We start from the raw sequence: 19,100 nt of genomic DNA on the forward strand, positions 1-19,100 counted from the left end.
AGAACTCACTGGTCACTTTATTAGAAACTTTTATTTGGTTACGAGATACACCCACATTTTTAATTCCAATTGCTAGCGAATTAATGAACTTTTATAAGTACCATTTCTAGTCAAGTGGCAAAGTTAGTATTGGCCCGGTAGACCAGTTCATCCAATATACCTACTGCAGTATTATATAAGATTTTTGCTGTATACCTTCAGTATAGGTAGTACCTACCTATACTATTCATATTCCCATTACGTGTATCCCACAAACGTTAAAAAAAAAAAAAGTCTGTTAACCCATATAGCAAATTCAGCAATATATTAGTCTCTGATTCATTCTCTCTCTCTCTCTCTCTCTCACTCCCTCCTTTAGATTATGGAGATCATTAACATTAATGAGGCTCAGTTCCTGTCATCTCTGAAGCAAGGCAGGAGAGTGATTGACCGGACACTCAGTAAGATGGACAAAGACACTATCCAGTTTCCAGGTAAAAAAAATAAAATAAAATTTTGTTACAGCAAATCTATGTACTGGTTCAAAGAAGAAATAAGCCAGATTTACCACAATGAAATATTCAACAATAATTATAAACATGATTATTTATTACTTTACATATGTTTTTAATATTAAGTTTCCCATTAATTAATGAGCTTTTAATTCTTAAAATGGGCATATCCTAATGCTCAAATCCTTATATTCCCAGAATCATTTGCTAAAATCCCATATAAATATCCCATTATTTTAATCTTCAGGTTCTTTATTTTCTTTCAAAGTCTTTCTAAAATCTGTATATCTTAATCTAGCCCTTCAATCCCTGTTATGACACAATTTTGTAGTAGTTGTCGAGGTTCAGTTTTGGTTGTTGATCTGCAGCCTCTGTAGCCTGGTCACTACACCGTAACCTGGGTTTCCCTCTGGATCTCATTGAACTAATGCTGGAGGAGCACTGCATGACCCTGGACAAATATGGGTTGGAGCAACTCATAGCTGAACACGAGAAGGTGGCACATTTTAATATCTGTATTATTTGTATCTTTTTTTAATTAATTAATTAATTAATTTTTATTGTTATTTTTTAAACAACTTTTTCATGATTTACTCACTAATAGTTCCAAGTTTTAGCTAGGACTTGCCCTTTTAATTCATCACACAATAGGTTCCAACAGAGAGAATGAGAAGCACATGCTTCCTCTTAGACATGTGAAGCCAAATACTACTACTTGTCAGAACTGCTTCTAACACAATTTCATTGGCATACAAAATGCTAGGAGGAAAACAGTGAGGCTACGTTCACATTAGTCTACATTTAGATTTGTTTCTCAGATTGGATATAGCTGTCTTCATGGTTTATATACATGAAGTATGTACACTTATGTACATATACATGAAGTATGTACATGCAAATGATCTGTAGCTGGCTGTAATGTGAGTGAATCTGTCCCTGACATGGCATGCATGCACACATTGATACATCTCCATCCCATGTGTCCCTAAGCCGTGTGGTGTGCATGATACAGGTCCTTACCGGCCTCCGAAATATGTCTAAATAGTTCATATTGGTTTATATTCAGCGATCACCTCCATGTCTCCTTTTCTGATGCATCATTTTGGTGGATAAGCAATGGTGTAGGAAGCAAAGGACATTTTGAAACACAGCCTGCCTGCCTCTGTAGATGATGACAAGAGCCCTAACCACATAAAGATATATGAGGCATAAAGATATATGAAATTAATTTGGCATGTCATATGCATTTGATTTGTGGGCATGCGACATAAAAAGTGATTCAAAACTGATGTGAATAGATGGGATTTAGCATGTCCACACAGCACTTAAAAATTAACATCTGTTTCATATTAAATTTAATTTTTGTTTAAGAGACGCCGTTTATACATTTTTAAGGATGTTTATGAAGCCCCAGTGTCTGTAAATGGGTAAAAATCCAAAGGGTCTCGGTTTGAAATGACATGCCGAACCGAGATGAGGATATTGCTCTATGTCTGCTCCATAGGTGGGCTACATTGACTTATTTTTGCTGTTGCTAGAACTTCATGAAAGTAAACATAGACTGCAAGTGCTAGAAAGTTAAACAACTCGTGTAACAACTGGGTTTCTGTGGTAAATCAAACGATGAATAAAAAATTGCAGGCAAGTTAGACTTCAGCCACATACTAACAACAGTTGTTTATTTTCCCCCAAACATACCATTACATCTGAAAAAACACTGAGCTCCTGAATATGAAACCACTGGGATAACTGCATTTCCCCACAATTGTAGATGCTTCCTTAAAGCCAATACATCAGACTTGAGTCACTTCAGCCTGGTTATGTGAATGTAGCCTAACTGCCCACATCTCTAATATCAGCTAACAGACACCAGCACTGATTACCAGTATGCTTGTTATGAGAAGAGAGGAAGGGCCATCCTACCCATCCAGAGAGAGTGAGGCCAGCTGTGATGTGTTGGGCTCCTGGCTTTGGATGGCATAAGCATCACTGCAGAGTGAACTGGCAGTCTCCCAATGATAAGGCCAGCACATTGGCTGTTACACCACTTGGGAGCCCCTAGTTTTGTTTTTAAATAGTGACACCAGTGAAGCTGAAAAGGAAAACGTAACGAAATTTTATATACATACATTAAATCTGACATGAGAAATGTCTCTGCTCAAAGTAATCTCTGTTAGGAAAGTAGACTTTGGTTGCAGTCACTTGCCACAATGACTGCAAGTCCTTGGGGCTCTGTCTTTTTCAAAGGTGAACCATTAGTTCAATTAAATTAAGTATCCGCTTTTGACCAATCCATGCCAGTGAACATATACTAGTGAGCACTGAGCACACATACATACCTGGAGCGCTGGGAAGCCAGCCACAGTGTCTGGGGAGCACAACAACCCCAGGAAGTTACAAACAATTTTGCCTAAATATTTTAATTGTCTGTGTATATCTTTCATACCAGGAGGGCCAAAAAGCCACAGTTCTTGCTTTTTATGATTAGAAACACTGCATGACCAGTACTCAAATAAGATGCTTTTGTGGTGTCAAAATTAGGCCAGTATGTGCATGTTGTAATGTAGTGAAATGCAAATATGTGATTTCATATGTGTTTATAGTTAATCTCTGAATCTAATGTTTTATATTACATCACATGGACAGTTGCTCAGTCCGTCTGAAGGGGGCGCTGAAGAGCGAGGACTCCACCTTGACCTACAGAGTCTCTCAGAGCTCCAGAGCAGAGGAGTTCTTCACACTGATGACTCTCCCAAATACAGCTACAGCCTTCAGCAAGACGGAACATACTGTACTCAGATCTTCTATGTTCTTATAGATTTTAATAGGAGAGTCCAGGTTCTACTTAAGAATTAGTATTTCCCAGAGATTACCTCTTTATTTCCAAGTAAAATATATATATATATATATATTAGTTATTATGGAATAATTTGTAATAAATAATTGAACTAGAGAAGTTTTTCCATTAAAAGTAATTTTTCTTCTTTTTCCCTCCTCACATTATCTCAATGGTTAAATCTCTTTTTTCCTGTGTTTTCCCCATTCTTTTGTCTTTCTTGCTCTCTCATATCTGTCTATCTCAATTTTCTTTTCTCTCTCTCAGTGTTCTCTTCATGTAAATCCACAGTGCTGGCTCTGTACAATGGTCAGTCTCTGGTGTCTGAGGTGTCTGAGGGTCAGCGATGTGGAATAATTCTTGACAAGACCTGTTTCTATGCTGAGCAGGGTGGACAGACACATGACCAGGGCTACTTTTGCAAGGACGGACTACAGGTAACACAGAATCATCATGATAGACAATCAATCATGTTTTAAAGCTATGTTTTAGTTTTGTGCCTTGATTAGGATCTAAAGAAGATACAGTCATTTCTAACACAAGAAAGTAGCACATGCGGGCAATCATGTTACGAATAGTGTTAGTACAGAATTTATTATACATCCAGGCCACTACGCTTATCATTGGAGGATATCTGATCGCTCCTTGAAAGTATCAAGCAGAATTCCATGACCCAGGTATTGGTGTGTATTTTGGTTTTTCAAGATGTTCTCTTGACTGGTGCCCCCTCCAGAGTGTATTCCCAATGATACCAGGTAGGCTCTGGACCCACCGTGACCCTGAATTGGATAATTGCAGATTACAGATAATGAATGAAAAATTAATGAATGAAGATGTTCTCTTGACTGGCGTCCCTCCAGGGTGTATCCCAATATCCATAAGCCTAGTTATTTGAAATAAAAAAAAAAATTTGAATCCATAGACAAAGAAAATTTTACTTGTAAAGAGCACTGCCATTTAAATCAAGAGTTTTAAAGACAGGGTCTTACATACAATACTTACATATTTTTACTTTACTGTTGACTTGCTGTCACCTTGTGTGTTTCCAGGACGTTCTGTTTCCTGTGGAGCATGTGCATCTGGCTGGTGGTTACGTGGTACATAATATCACAGCAACTGAAACTCTCAGAACAGGAGACCAGATAGAGCTTCATGTGGATGAGGTACACTGACACACATCCATCCATCCATCCATTATCTGTAACCGCTTATCCAATTTAGGGTCGCGGGGGGTCCAGAGCCTACCTGGAATCATCGGCGCAAGGCGGGAATACACCCTGGAGGGGACGCCAGTCCTTCCTGACACACATGCATATGATTAAAATGCTCTCATGTTTTCTCCTATTATATCAGAGCTATTATTACAAAAACATAGGAACACTGCATTCTCTATACCTATGCTTTTGTAATAAACTCTCTGATGTAATATGAGACAATTTGAAATATAAGTACCTCTCACGTCCCAGTGTTCAATACTGTTCTTTTCATCATAGTTTCATCATAGGTTATGTCACAGCCATGAATACATGTACATATGACCCTCTTTTCAGCCTACTGCCCTTTAGCTGCCCAAACCTTTGAAATAATGTGTTTTTCTGCTTATATTGCTTAATACTGAGGAAAATTTGAAGAAAACACCATTCCTAGTGCTATTCTAACTGAAAATAAGTTGGCAAGTAATTTAGGACCACCATTATAAGCTTGTTTTGGAAGATTAGGTTAAATATTAAAAACAGTGCACACATTCATAATAGTAAGTTTTGGTAATTGTTTTATTGTGTGTGTGTGTGTGTGTATTTTTGTTTTGTTAGACTCAACGCCTGGCCTGCATGGTGAAGCACACAGCCACTCACATTCTAAACTTTGCCCTGAGGGAACTGCTGGGGTCAGGGGTGGTTCAGAGAGGATCCCACATCACTGCTGACCGTCTACGCTTTGACTTCAGCTCCAAGGTAAAAACATACACCTGAAACAAATGCAAGTACCTGGCCTATGTGTCTGGTGAAGTGTATTGGGCAGCACTGCAGCTTTGTACAAAGAGGACTGGGCTTTGATTCCCAGCCTGGGTAACTACACCAATATGATGAGAGCTTAGGCAAGATCCATAACACTACATTCACTTCTGTAACATGATTAAAAAATTGCTTATCACAGAATGCATGTCTGTCAAAAACAAATGTAATTGTGTTTTCAGGCTTCCCTGAGTGTCTCCCAGCTCCAGGAATTGGAGAGGATTATACAAGACATCATTCAGGAGAACAATGTGGTGCACATGCAGGAAGTTCCTTTAGCCAGAGCCATTCAGATTGCAGGATTAAGGACTGTAGATGAGGTATGTTTACACCATTCAGTGTGCTTTTCCTAGTGTGCGAGACCTTTAAAACATGACTCATTTAAAACATGCATACATGGGTTTGTGTAAGGTACAACATCTTACTGGCTATGGCAGTTTAGGCTTAAATACAGCTACTCCAGAGTATTGGCCTATTAGGGGTGACTACAAACTTATCAGCAAAGTATAATTACATAATGTAGTCAGAGTTAACTCAACAAATTAAAAGGTTGGCATATCTTCCAAGAAAGAGAAAAAACTTAGTAGAAGAAAATTCGTCATGGCACCATCTATTGCAGTTACCTAATGCACTCATTTGCAGATGCTGTTACTAAAACACAGTGAGAAAAAGATCTATATTTATATAATGAAACATATATTCTAATAAACACAATTTTTGTTTCTGCTACAGGACTTTTTATAATATATCATCCATAATCACATAGCGTCATTCTGTGTGCTGTAAACAGGCTCTGAATATTTTGTGTATTTCAGGTATATCCAGATCCAGTGAGAGTCGTGTCAGTGGGTGTGCCTGTTTCAGACCTGCTTAGCAATCACACACACAAGCATACCTCAGCCGAGCTCTGCTGTGGCACGTAAGAATACATTTAAACATGTTTCCACTCTAAGTGTCGACTATGATCAGGAGATCATGATTTGCATCCCTGGTGATGTCTCAGTCATCCATGGCTCTTACATAATATAACAGAGCCGGACATTTAGTTTCCTCCTTCAAGCGTGTTAAGCTGTTGTGTTAGTGACAGTTTCAGGAAGCATATGTTTTCCCTAAAAAAGAAAAAAAATCATAAAGGGAAAAACGTTATATTGTAAAGGAAGCACAAAATACTATATTGTGTTTTTGGTTTAGGCATTTGCTGCGGACTGGAGGAATCAGGGACCTTGTTATCGTGTCAGAGCGTCAGACGGTGAAAGGCATCAGTCGTATTATTGCTGTTACTGGGGATGATGCCAGACAGGTGAGATGATTATTTTAGATTTTAATATTAAACACTTATGGCATTATTCCACTTTCCCTGACTATGCACTGATGTTATTAAACACTTTTTCTAGCTCCATTTAGACCAGATAAAGACTATAGTCATTCCTCACTAAATAAATGAGGGATAGTTACATTTATATAGTGTTTTTATTTATATAGAGATTTTGCTTTAAAGGAACACAATGTAAGAATTGGCTTTTTTGTCTCCTGAGCACCTCCTACCTGCTGTTGAGTGTAATTCACATTTACAGTACTATCATGAAATCAAGTCTCACACACCTCTCTCTCTCTCTCTCTCTCTTTCTCCCTTGCTCACTCACTACTCACGACTGGCTCTCGCACACACACTCCCTGTCTCTTTCTCACAGACAAACACACACCTCTCTCGCTCTCTCTCCCTCTTACTCTCTCACTCATTGAGTGATGTTTACAAAAGTAAGCAGTGAGCAGGGGGAATGTGTGTAATCGAAAAAAAAATTAATGTTGACTACATGTTAACACCCATATATTGCTCATATTACACACTGGACCATGTTATTACAAACATAAAGTGTAGCTTTGGTGGTACACTAGCAGTTATAACCGCAGCAACCAACAGTAAAGCACTAATTACCAGAATCAATGTGCAATGCTAAAAACTGAGCTAATCCGGCTAAAGTTAACAGGTGCTACCACCCGCCCTCGTTCAACAGTAACCCTCAAAAACAGATAATAACATTATCCTCAACAAATCTTGGGTTCCATCTACAAAAAGTGTAACTTCAGTCACTTAATACACGTAGCAACTGGCGAAAAAGCACTTATCACAAAAATCAATGTTTAAGGCAAAAGATGAGATACTCCGGCTAAAATTAGCAGCTGCAAACCCTGGCTCACTGCACAGTAACTGTCAAAAACTTATTACAAAACTTTCATCAACAAAACTATCACTAACTAGCACCGCAACACATGAAAAAAGGCAACAAATACTGCTCCAACTTGTCCTCATGTCTGTTTCAGCTCACTCTACTGTGAAAATTCAGTCCAGTATTACCTCTTGTATGGCCGCTCATTTTCTCTCTCTCTCTCCTCCTTGATCTCTCTGCCATATAATGTCCATATCGGGAACACAGCTAGATTCTTCTTATAGCTAGGCAACATCCACCTGTAAACTATGTGCCGTTAAGCGTTAGCCATTTCTCGTGAGAGTCCTTCACCCCGTGATTCAGAAGTTGCTTAGTGCAGTAAACCAGTACATAGCCGCAACAGAGGCTTCTCCCTATAACAGATCAGTGGAACATTACAATCATTTAGAAGCTCCAAGTTTAAGGTAGAAATGATATATAGTGTTTATTTAAAAGAATATTACGCGTAATATTTTTACCTTAAAATGCAGCTTTAAAATTATTTTGGTTGTTTACTGTCCTGTAGAGATATAGGGATTCTCTGTTGTTGCTAATCTGGGCTCAGCACTGCAGGGGAAGAGTAGGAAACCACCCCACCTCCCCATTGATTTTAGTACGGTGCTTTAAAAATGAATCACACTTTGGGGAGCCCCACATGCAGTAGAAAAAAATGTTTTAACAGACACCAATGTGCAGCACCCACATGGACGGTGTGACGGCAGCCAGTCTGCACTAGCACATTGTCCACACTTTAACTATTAGGTAACGAGGATGCGAGAAGCATTGATTAGGTCAGCTGATTAGAAGTCCAGAAGTGACCACAGTGGCAGATATATCCAGGACACAGAGGTGATGCCCCTATACTTTTTCAGGGAAAATGCCCAGGGATAGTTTATGACAGAGAGTCAGGAAATAGATTTTGTGCACTCTCGTTTTGCATTCACTGTACTCTGGCAGTGTACTGTACTTTTTTGAAGGTCCCACATCCAAGTACCTGCCAGGCCAAAACCTGCTCAGCTTAATTGGATTTGAATGTTCTGGTGGCAGCTGGCATTTTCTGACCACTCTTAACATTGTGATACTGACATTTAAATCAGCATACAAAGTGTGTCTAGTAAATGGTGCTCATAAAATGGCCAACATTTATTGGTAAAAATTGGGTGTACCTATTACATAAAAAAAAAAAAGAAAAAAAGGATGGTGTCTACAAGTACGAGGTTGGTGTTTCTAATGAAGTGGCCAGATTCAGTAGCCAATGTTACATTTCTCTGTGTCTCAGGCTTGGGAAGCAGGGCTAGCCCTGCAGGAGGAGGTGGAGTCTCTGGCAGTGAGGATCAATACTGACAGCGCCCCTTCATTACCCACCACTCAGAGGCTCTCTAAAGAAGTTGGCCAGTTGACAGATGTATGTATCTCTCCATCCTCTCTGTTCCTTTATGTTCTCTCTAAACCAGTGATTACCAACCTTTTTACGTATAAGATCACCTTTTGAAATCTGAACAAATGAAAAATGTAATATTATTAATGCCAGGTTTAAGCTAATTAAAATAACAAATATGTACATGTCCCCATCGCCTCCAATAACATAAAAAGAAACTGTTTACTTACTTCATTAATGTACAGCTGAGTGTTGGCTATGGTGGTACTCAGTGAGATGCCTGAGGCTGCAAACTGCAAGTACTTTGTAAACAGGTCTTCTGTGCTACCTATTGATAATTACCCTGCCTAGGAACACTGCGCATGCAATTTTGAATGATTTCAGACCCACAATTTTGAATGTTTTCCTCTTGTGCGCTATACAATATTAAGCTTACTGTTATTTCCAACTTTTCAAAACTGTACATGCTGAATCAAAAGTGGAAGAAAAAGTATCACTGTAATTACCATATCTTTCCTCTCATACTGGGATTTAGGTTTTTCATATCACCTGCTTATACGTCTGTTGGGAGCATTTTAGATATACTTCCTTTAGCCTATAGAATTATTCTACCTACTGTCAGATTTAGGCAGCTGTACTTATAAAATTACACTATGGTAGGACATTTCGATAGCACAACTCTACAGAATACTTGGGATACTTGGGTATAGTGTGACTCTCACTTATGCATTCAATAATTATGATATCCATTTTGAAACTGCAACCACCAGCACTGCTGTCATGTTGGCAGCTCTATTGGTAAGGGACATGAATTTGAGTATCAAAATTTGCTGACATGCCCTGAGAAGGACTGGCGCCCCCTCCAGAGTGTATTCCCACCTTGCGCCCAATGATTCCAGGTAGGCTCTGGACACACCGTGACCCTGAATTGGATAAGCGGTTACAGATAATGGATGGATGGAAATTTGCTGACATACATCCAGTGTGACAGCAGCTTTTATATATCCCTGCTTATCTAGCAAACCACTTTGGTTACAGATAGCTATAACTTAAATGTGAAATACGTGAAACTAAAGGAGCTCTATGGTTTATCGTGATCGACTTGTATGGTCTTGGAGATCACCAAGACCATACCATTGACCATACCAACCAGACCGTTGATTGCAATTGACTGGTTGGCAACCACTGCTGTAAACCCATCCCCATTTTCTCTACTCAAGCAGTTAGTCAAAGTGTTGCTTCGGATATAGAGAGTGTTTTTAAATTCCAAATTGTTTGTGTGTGTGTTAGGCTGTGGAGAGTACTCCTATCCCACAGTGGCAGAGGAGAGAGCTCCAGACTCAACTGAAGGCTTTACAAAGAAGTGCCAACACTACCATTAGGAAACTGGAAATTAAAGAGGTACACACACACACACACACACACACACACAGAGAGTAGCAAACATTAATCTAATTTTGCGCAAGTCCTTAGATTAAAATTTGTCCACAATATGGCCATGTTGTTAACATCATAAAACACATTGAGTGGCACAATAGTGTCGCTGTCACACAGTTCCAGAATCGAGGAGCTTTTGGCTCTGGAACCAGGTACTTTTTCAGTCCCTGCACATGCCGGGTTCGAACCATAGGTGCTAAATCGTGATGTGTAAACACTGCAGAATCTGATGGCCAGAGAGACATGTCAATTGCCACAAAATCCAGAGCCCATTCAAATCCAGCACAAACCCTCCGCTTGTAATATTTCTTATGTTACAGTAGCTTTCACGTTCATTATCACACTCACTACAGCAGCTCGTAAAGAGGTTTATATGCTCCTTGGACAGATGTCTGACAAATTTCCAGTGAAAGCCGAACATGCAACAAGGAAAACTGATCTGTGAGAACTGGGGCGCAGAGCTGTTTTCTGTGAAAAAAACAACACAATATGAATAAACAGACCAAAAGGTTTCTGGTGCTGGTGTTAAAAGCTACCTCAGTTTACACAGAACCATATTGTGTGAAAAAATAGAATCGAAAGAGGTGCAGATACATACTACAAGTAGTAAATGATTGCATTCTATAATATAAAATGAAATTCAAAAAGATGGACCTACACTAAAACTGATGTTCACATGATGTATGTATTTGTCCTGTAGTGTTGTTAATTACTGTGTTTTGTATTGCTCTGTAGGCTGCAGCTAAAGCTAAGGAGCTTCTGAGCAGACACTCTAAAAAAGCAGTGCTAGTGGACACTCTGGAGACTGACTCTATATCGGTAATGCTTAGTCTTCCTGCTTACCTTTCATGTTTATGCTTGTTTTTTCTTTAAACATTTCCTTATGAACATATTTAGGGTGTATCCCATTTAATCCTAGCCCTCTATTTTGCCTAGGAGTAGGGGTGTGTCAGTTGTCATTTACAATAAGAGGTGGGTTTGAGAGGATGGGCTATATACAACTTGAAACATTCTTCGTTTAATGTAGTTTCAATGCATTATGCTCTTACTTCATAACAAACATAAAACATCACTAATATATTGCTGATGTCTAGGAGTACCACCTTAAAATGGGAAGCACCTGTGGCTACTGCAGAATTTAAGGTAGAACTGGAATTGTTGAACGAAAGATGCTGAATAAGCAGCATAATTTAACATTTGTATCACGGAGAGTGTGTGATAATAAATGATTGTGGAATGCTTTTGAAGCCATGATGCTTTAAATTTAAGTCCAAAAGCTTTGATATCGCTGCAGTTCTATTTCATGCCTCCTGACCACCAGAGGGCAGTGTAACCTTGTGGATATTCCCATGGGCACGTCTACTGGACCGAGTAAAAATACCAACAAAGTCACATGTGACCCAGCCCCTATAAAGGGCAACTGGACATGTATGAATGTCCTCTTTTTCCTCTCGCACTCTGGACCGTTCACAGCTCACGGAGCTGCAGTTTTTTTCTGCCCTCATGAGCTGTTCTCTACTACATCTACTTCATCTTTAACTGTGCCACCCAGCGCTTGTGCCCGGGCTGGGGAAAACTTGTTACACGCTTGGAGTGTGTGAAGGCTTTAATTGCGCAGCTCCAAGTTCAGCAGCCGCCGACTGCGGACCAGCCCCTCACTGACGCTTCTTCTTTTGGGAGCGGCTCTCCTCTACTTCCCAGTGCGGGGTTTTTGGATGATGACATGCTCTCCACGGCCGCTACGGATACTTTATTCGCATCCGAAAGTGGTGTCGGTTCCCTGTCTGCTTTGCGTCTGACACGCCTCATACTCATGTGGGCGTTTGGGAGGCTGGCGTCTCTGCGGGCAATTGATCTGCCCGGGTCTCTCAACCCGGTGGCGGACTCTTTGTCAAGACAGAGGCTCGACCCGGGAGAATGGTACAGAAATCGCTGGAAGCTTTTCTCTGCATGGTGCAGTACTTTGGAGGTGTCTCCTGCCTCTTGTGGCCTTTCTGTGGTGCTTAATTTCCTTCAGCATCTGTTGGATGCGGGGAGATCTCCATCTACACTGAAAGTCTATGTTGCTGCTATCTCTGCCCACCACATGAGGATAAATGGGTAAATCTGGGTGCCCATAGACTGATCTGCAGTTTTCTTAAAGGTTCTCATCACATCAGACCTTTCAGGACTCCTCACAGTCCACAGTGGGATTTGCACTGTGTGCTGGATTATCTACGCGGGCCCGCATTTTGAGCCGCTTTCTCTTGCTGATGCTAAATGGGTTTCTCTTAAAACTGCCTTTTTGTTGGCAATTGTTTCAATGAAATGCATCAGCGAGTTACATGCACTTTCAATTAGTGCCACCTGTTTGCATTGGTGGCCCGACTTTTCCGGTGTTATTCTGTGGCCGAATCCTGTGTTCCTGCCTAAAGTGCTGACGCCCTCTTTTGTTAACCAGTCTTTAGAGTTGTCCACACTTATGGATGAAGACTCTAATCTGCCTTCTGTTTTGTGCCCTGTTCGTGCACTGCGACAGTACATTTTAGTTAAGGAGCCCATTTGCCGTACTGATCAGCTCTTTGTCTGTTTTGAAGGCCGTACTGTTGGTGGGCCACTTTCTAGGCAAGGTCTTTCACACTGGGTGGTCCAGGTGATTACTTCAGCCTATACAGCGTCTGGTATGATGCTTCCTGGCACAGCTAAATGTCACTACTAGATGTGTCTCCACAACCTGGGCTGTGCTTTGGGGGGTCCCTCTCGCTGATGTCTTTTCAGCGGCGACATGGTCATCCCCAACTACCTTTGCAAGGTTTTATCGGCTTAATGTGGCTGCTCCTTCGGGCTTGAGCTCCTCTGTGTTGACAGCCATGGGCCTACCTTAGGATGTGCTGCCCTCGTGACCAAGTTGGTATGCGTCATCCACAAGGTTACACTGCCCTCTGGTGGTCAGAAAGCATGAAATAGAACGCTAGTTACGAATGTATCTGTGGTTCTATGAATGCTGGATGACCGCCAGAGTCATTTGTCCCTTGGTCAGATCGTGGTTTGGTGAGATGTTGTCAGAGGACGTTCATACATGTCCAGTGGCCCTTTATAGGGGCTGGGTCACATGTGACTTTGTGCCAGTAGACGTGCCCATGGGAATATCCACAAGTTACACCGCCCTGTGGCGCTCATCCAGCATTCATAGAACCACAGTTACATTCGTAACTAGCGTTCTGCAGCAGGCTGCGTGGTGTTGCTTTTTGTGTTCTCATGATGTATCAGGCTCTTGAAGTCTTGTCCCGTTTCAAAGAGGATGACTTTAAACACTACACATTTTAACTCAGTTTCAAGTGGCAAGATAACACTTGAAAACAAAGGGTGTGTGTAAAATTAAAAAAATTAACACCAGTGTTATGAGCGGGTGATAATATATGATAGGTTAACACGTCTGAAGTCATATGATGCCTTAAATATATCTAAAGTAAATTAGGGCTCCTCATCGCCACATATTAGCATACATCTACTTTAAGAACACTGAGATATATCTATATATTTCACAAAAAACAAAGCAAAGCCAAACAATCAATCAAACGAACCCTCAACCCACAAACGAAGAACCCCCCCAAAACAGTCCTTTTTGTCGCTTTTTTCTTTTTTCCCCGTCTATGAGAGCGTGGGTTGGGGTTTGTGGAGATCCTTGATGTAATCGGAGATAATTAGTCCCACCAGTTTTATCACAGTCCAGAAAGGGTGTGTAGCATGTGAGAGACGTAAATCTGAAGGAACGTTGGTATGGCTAAACCTCCAAACAGTCCTCAGTCCAAGCCACCTGCACATTGGCTAAGTACCTCCTTCTGCATAAGGGGGTGAAAATGAGTCCCCAATCACCATGCTCTTAGCACCTTAGCATTAGCATGTTAGTATTTTAATATTAGCCTTAGCATGGTATTAGCATTGTGGCATAAGTAGAGCTTGAAACTTAAGGTTTCTCAACAAGAGGTTCTCCAAAGCAGAGCATTCATGTTCCTGTAGGATAACTCTCTCTCCCTTCTACCTGGCTTCCCCTATTTATACCCTCAGGCATGTTAACCTCCCTACAGCCCCCTAGAGGATAGAAGGATGTAACCAGGTTGGTTACAAGGCTCTTGAAGGGTTGTCCCTTTATTATAGAGCATTTTAACCATTGCACCTTGTGATATTGTTCAAAGGATGGCACGCAGAAATAAGAGTTAGGGGTAAAAATAAGGAATGGGGTACACCACTAAAGTTAGACATGTTCATTTTGAGTTAATGTGCCTGTTAACTGAATTGTATTTAATGATAATTTTTCTCTGCAACCCAGGGTTCAAAATACTCCAACATGGATTCAAGGGTGGAATAGTCAAATTAAAGTTAGGGAGATAATTTATATTTTAATTAAGAGTACATTTATATTGCATCATTATTAGCACAGGTGAAGCCTATTAAATGAACAAGTGTTGGCTTAAGAAGCAGAATTTTAGCAGCCAAAAAAAAAACGTAAATCCCAGACAAAGCTGTTTAAATGCCACATCTATTAAATGTATTACAATGTTGAATTTGTTAAGATCATAGCTTAGATTTGATCTATTTGGAAACAAATTTCATGACTTTTTTTTGTCATGATTGCTGATCCCGTATAAGCTTCTGTATTCTGCTTGCTAGCTATGTTGCATGCATGCCTAATACTAGCAGAGTCAAAAAGAATTCAAAATTTCTAAATGTCATTGGGTGGCATGGTGGCGCAGCAAGTAGTGTCGCTGTCACACAGCAGCAGGGTCCTGGGGTTGTGGGTTAGAGCCCCACTCTGTGTGACTGTGAGGAGTTTGGTGTTGTAGTGGAGTATGGACCGGACAATGAAAAATCAAAATGAAGAAATAAAGAAATGAAAAGTTTTGAATTAAATCTTTCTCACTGTGACCAGGACCTTCATCTGGTCCCGAAGTCAGCATTCCACGAACCGCACCCTTCCTCCCCTCAGGAACACAGAACAAAGAAGAGAGTTTTTACGGCCCTCTTTTACGACAGGGGCGCCTAAGAGTCGCGCTTGTTATCGCTTACAGGATCAGCAAATGGTTAACCAAAAGTGACCTCGGTTGAACCCCCGTTGACTCATCTACACGACAACCAACGGCATGGACCAACAGCGACCCCAAATGGACACTGGCGAAACTACGCCTCGCTCGGGGTCGCTTAAACAAATGACGGAAATGAAATCAAATTCTGATTAAATGTGTATAAACAAATGTATTAATGTCACTTTCTGTGCTCTCAGATGAATGCCCACCTTCTAACGAAATGATGTATATTGCTGTTGTCAACCATGAAAAGAAGTTCTGTTTCTGATTAGAAAAGTGAATTAAACACCAGAATTAATACTTCTATCGTATTATTGTAACTGGGACGTAAACACAACGCACCCAAGATGAAATCTTATGTAAATGTTTGATATTAATAATCCAGTACGCTCATTGTTATATGTTACTAAAATGTATAAGGAATTTCAATACGCGAAATTTATATTCCGTCTGTGAACCGCTGATTCAAACTCCCCCTCCTCCCTCTCTCTCTCGTGAGAGTCACGTGAGCCCGAGCTTGCATCCAATCGGAAAAGGACGCCTCCCATGAGGGCGTGACCGCGCTGGCTTTGAAAAACAGTTCAGCTCGGCACACAGTTCAAGAAAAAGGAGAAGCAGTAAAACGGAGAAGAGAGAACAACAACAGTTCAAGGAAATCCGAGGAACTTTGAAACAACAAAGAGATCAGCAGAGAACCTCGCCTCAAGTCCAAACCTCTCCAAAGCGAGACGCTTCCTTCTTCAAGCTCAACCTCTCCAAGCGAGACGCCTATCTCTTTTCCACGCCGACGAACGAACAAAGAAAAACCTTAAAGACTTCATCAAAGCTCACAAGAGACGTCTTGAATTAGCTAAGAGTATGAAGCCTTAATAATACGTCGAGTGATTTGAATATCTTCTTTTCTTTTAATCGTGTTTATATTTTATCGCCCAATCTAAGTTTAATCTCATGACTGATCAAAGCAGGTGAACTTATTCGTGGCCAGAGTGAGAAACACCGCCGAGATAAAGGAAGTCGTAGAATAAGTAAGTTTATTGAATCGATTTTCAGTTCTGGATCTGCAGTAACTAGCGAAACTCCTCGTCCAAAACGTCCATATGGGTGGACACTCCTGCTCAAGACCGTAAGCCAAAGAGAGGATCCGGCCACCTGCGTCATCACGCTCCGAGTACGCAGAGGCGACTCAACCTACGAAGAAAAACCTCCACACTGACTCAGCCTGGAAACTTCCGCGAGAGAACCGCGAAACTAAGTGAGACGCCTTCACTCCCAGGACCTCAGAGAGCCTCGGTATTCAACGAGTGGTGAGAATCGACGAAAAAGTAAGCTAAACTTACGCACCTCCAGAGCTGAAAATTGAATCAAGTTTCTTGATAAATTTTGTATTAATTAAACCTCAATTAGCAACACTTTAGTCACAAGCCAGAAGTGCCTAGCTCACCTTTAAGGTCAAATCGGTTTCCCCTGCGGTGATGCCGTGAGATTACAAGGCTATGCTATGTTAATTAAATATCTTTCTTCTTGTTAATAAAACTTTCATTATTTGAAATCACAGTGTATGCAGTTTGCTCATTAGAATTTCTGAAAATCCTGAAGAACTCACTTAGCTTGATTATTACCCATTCTCAAACTAATTATTAACGTTTTAATTGCTTAAGCTAATTATAAACTTTAATTAATATCATTAAGTCAATATCAGAGATCATAAGAGTTTGGATAAGGTCAACGCTATAAAAACAAATATAAATATATATTCACAGAGGTATCACGGTGTATGACCAACATACGCTACAGTGTGTTCTCCCTGAGTCTGCATGGTTTTCCTCCCACATTCCAAAACACACATAGGTAGGTGAATTGGCTACTCAAAAGTGTCCATAGGTGTGAATGTTTAATTGTGTCACCCTGTGAAGAACTGGCACCCCCTCCAGCATGTGTCCCCATCTTGCACCTAGTGATCCTGGGTGAGCTCCAGACCCACTGCAACCCTGAACTGTATATGCAGTTACAGACAACGAATGAATGAATCTCTGATGTTTGTCTAGGAACTTTAATTAAGCTGACTTAAGCCCAGGGCACACACAGGTCTGACACACTTCTGAATGAACAGTCAAAGTGGATTAGTATGTGTTGGTGTACTGGTAATGCAGACTGAGTTTCTGTGTAGTGTTTTTACTACTTTAGTAGTACTTTACTACTCATAACGAATTCAGAACTAAAGAAACTTGCAGAGGTTGAGGAGCAGTTGCTAATGATGATGTTCATAAGAATGTTGCTGATGTTGTTGATGATGACATTGTAGGTGGTGATGAAGACTGTGAATCAGCTCAGTGAGCATGCTCCAGACTCCCTGATCATGCTCCTTTCTCACCTTCAGCCATCAGGAAGAGTGCTGTGTGCTTGCCAAGTGCCCAAGGTAAGACACACAAACATACACTATATGTTCAAAGGCATGTAGGCAAATCTTATAATTACAACCATCTCTCAGTATCTGCAGTAGATTGTTCAAGTTTAACAGTAAGTGCTGAAGAGAGACTGAAGATCAGTGAAAAGGTTAGAGAATACAGCAGGGTGCGCCTACACATCACTTCATTTGTGTGGATTTAGTTTATTGCTCAGGGTGTGGCAAATTCAAGTTTGGCTTTTTGAGACTTTCTGGAATGTTTTTCTGATTTTATTCGATTTTGGTTAAACCTACAGAAAATGCAGGGCCTGTTGTAATTAATTTAGCTACTTTAAGATGTGCTTCAACAGTGCACACGCAGCTTGTTGTGATTTTTTTAAATTATTATTAGAAATGCCTAAAATGAAATTAAATGGTCTGGATCAAGTTCCTAAAGTCCCCCAGCTTTAGGCTGTGGAGCTGTGTTTTCAGTAATTATATAATTAGTACCATTGGACTATCTTATTTCTGAGTTAGAGTGCCAGAAATAAGCTTACAGCATCATACTTGAATTATGAATAAATCCTCAAAGCAATTTTCCAACATCTAGTATAACACCCTTTCAGTTGATGAGAGAATGTTACTGCAGCAAAAATGAATACACTTGAAATTATCACTCTTGCTGGAAGTCCGTGTCCACAACCTTTTGCCTTTTTGCAATAGTGTGTAAGTGGCAATGTAATATTTAAAATATAAAAAATATATTCTCTCTCTGTAGGGTCATGTAGCTGTAACTGCAAGTGAGTGGGCTCTGGCAGTTTGTGGGCGTTTGCGGGGGAATGCAGGGGGCTCTGCAACAGTTGCTAAAGGGGTCGGAACAGCAATGGACATCACTGACCTCCAAGAGACAATACGATTTGCTGAAGAGTTTGCCCACATCAAATGCCAGCACACACAATGACATTCTTGCAAACACACACATACGCGCGCACACACACACCCTGACACCTACATTAATCTGCCTTCATGCGCACATACACACAGAGTGGACACATGCGAAATACCCACACCCAGGAACAGAATTACCTAAGATGTCTTTGAACAGATCACAAACTGGCAATTTTTTCTCTTTTGTATGTATGTATGTATGTATTCCTTTGTTTTAAAAGGAAGCCTGTTGTTTTTTTTCCCCTCTCCCCTCAGTAAATATTTGTAATGTGAAATTCCATTCTTTTTAATTAGTCTGTTATTCCCTTTCTCTCTCTCTCTCTCTCACTCACACCTTGGCTTACT

At 40.6% G+C, this 19,100-nt stretch overlaps 1 protein-coding gene across 3 annotated transcripts in view; it reads left to right on the forward strand.

Moving 5' to 3' along the window:
* Positions 1–19,028, forward strand: part of LOC136678938 (alanine--tRNA ligase, mitochondrial-like) — a 28,982-nt gene extending 9,954 nt beyond the window's left edge. The window contains exons 9-22 of one of the 3 annotated variants that reach the window (XR_010796506.1): positions 359–473; positions 860–987; positions 3,138–3,282; positions 3,595–3,764; positions 4,377–4,490; positions 5,139–5,279; positions 5,522–5,659; positions 6,155–6,258; positions 6,531–6,639; positions 8,826–8,951; positions 10,215–10,325; positions 11,097–11,180; positions 15,271–16,746; positions 17,727–17,840. Coding sequence is in view for 2 of the 3 variants with exons in the window: in XM_066657136.1 (XP_066513233.1) it covers positions 359–473; positions 860–987; positions 3,138–3,282; positions 3,595–3,764; positions 4,377–4,490; positions 5,139–5,279; positions 5,522–5,659; positions 6,155–6,258; positions 6,531–6,639; positions 8,826–8,951; positions 10,215–10,325; positions 11,097–11,180; positions 17,727–17,840; positions 18,586–18,768 (1,782 nt within the window). In the remaining variant the exon portion in view is untranslated. Of the gene's footprint in view, positions 1–358; positions 474–859; positions 988–3,137; positions 3,283–3,594; positions 3,765–4,376; positions 4,491–5,138; positions 5,280–5,521; positions 5,660–6,154; positions 6,259–6,530; positions 6,640–8,825; positions 8,952–10,214; positions 10,326–11,096; positions 11,181–15,270; positions 16,747–17,726; positions 17,841–18,585 lie in introns of those variants that run through there. The other 2 variants (XM_066657136.1, XM_066657137.1) reach the window with 2 other exon arrangements.
* Positions 19,029–19,100: the final 72 nt, after the last annotated feature.

The sequence above is a fragment of the Hoplias malabaricus genome, chromosome Y (assembly GCF_029633855.1).
Source record: "Hoplias malabaricus isolate fHopMal1 chromosome Y, fHopMal1.hap1, whole genome shotgun sequence".
NCBI lineage: Eukaryota > Metazoa > Chordata > Actinopteri > Characiformes > Erythrinidae > Hoplias > Hoplias malabaricus.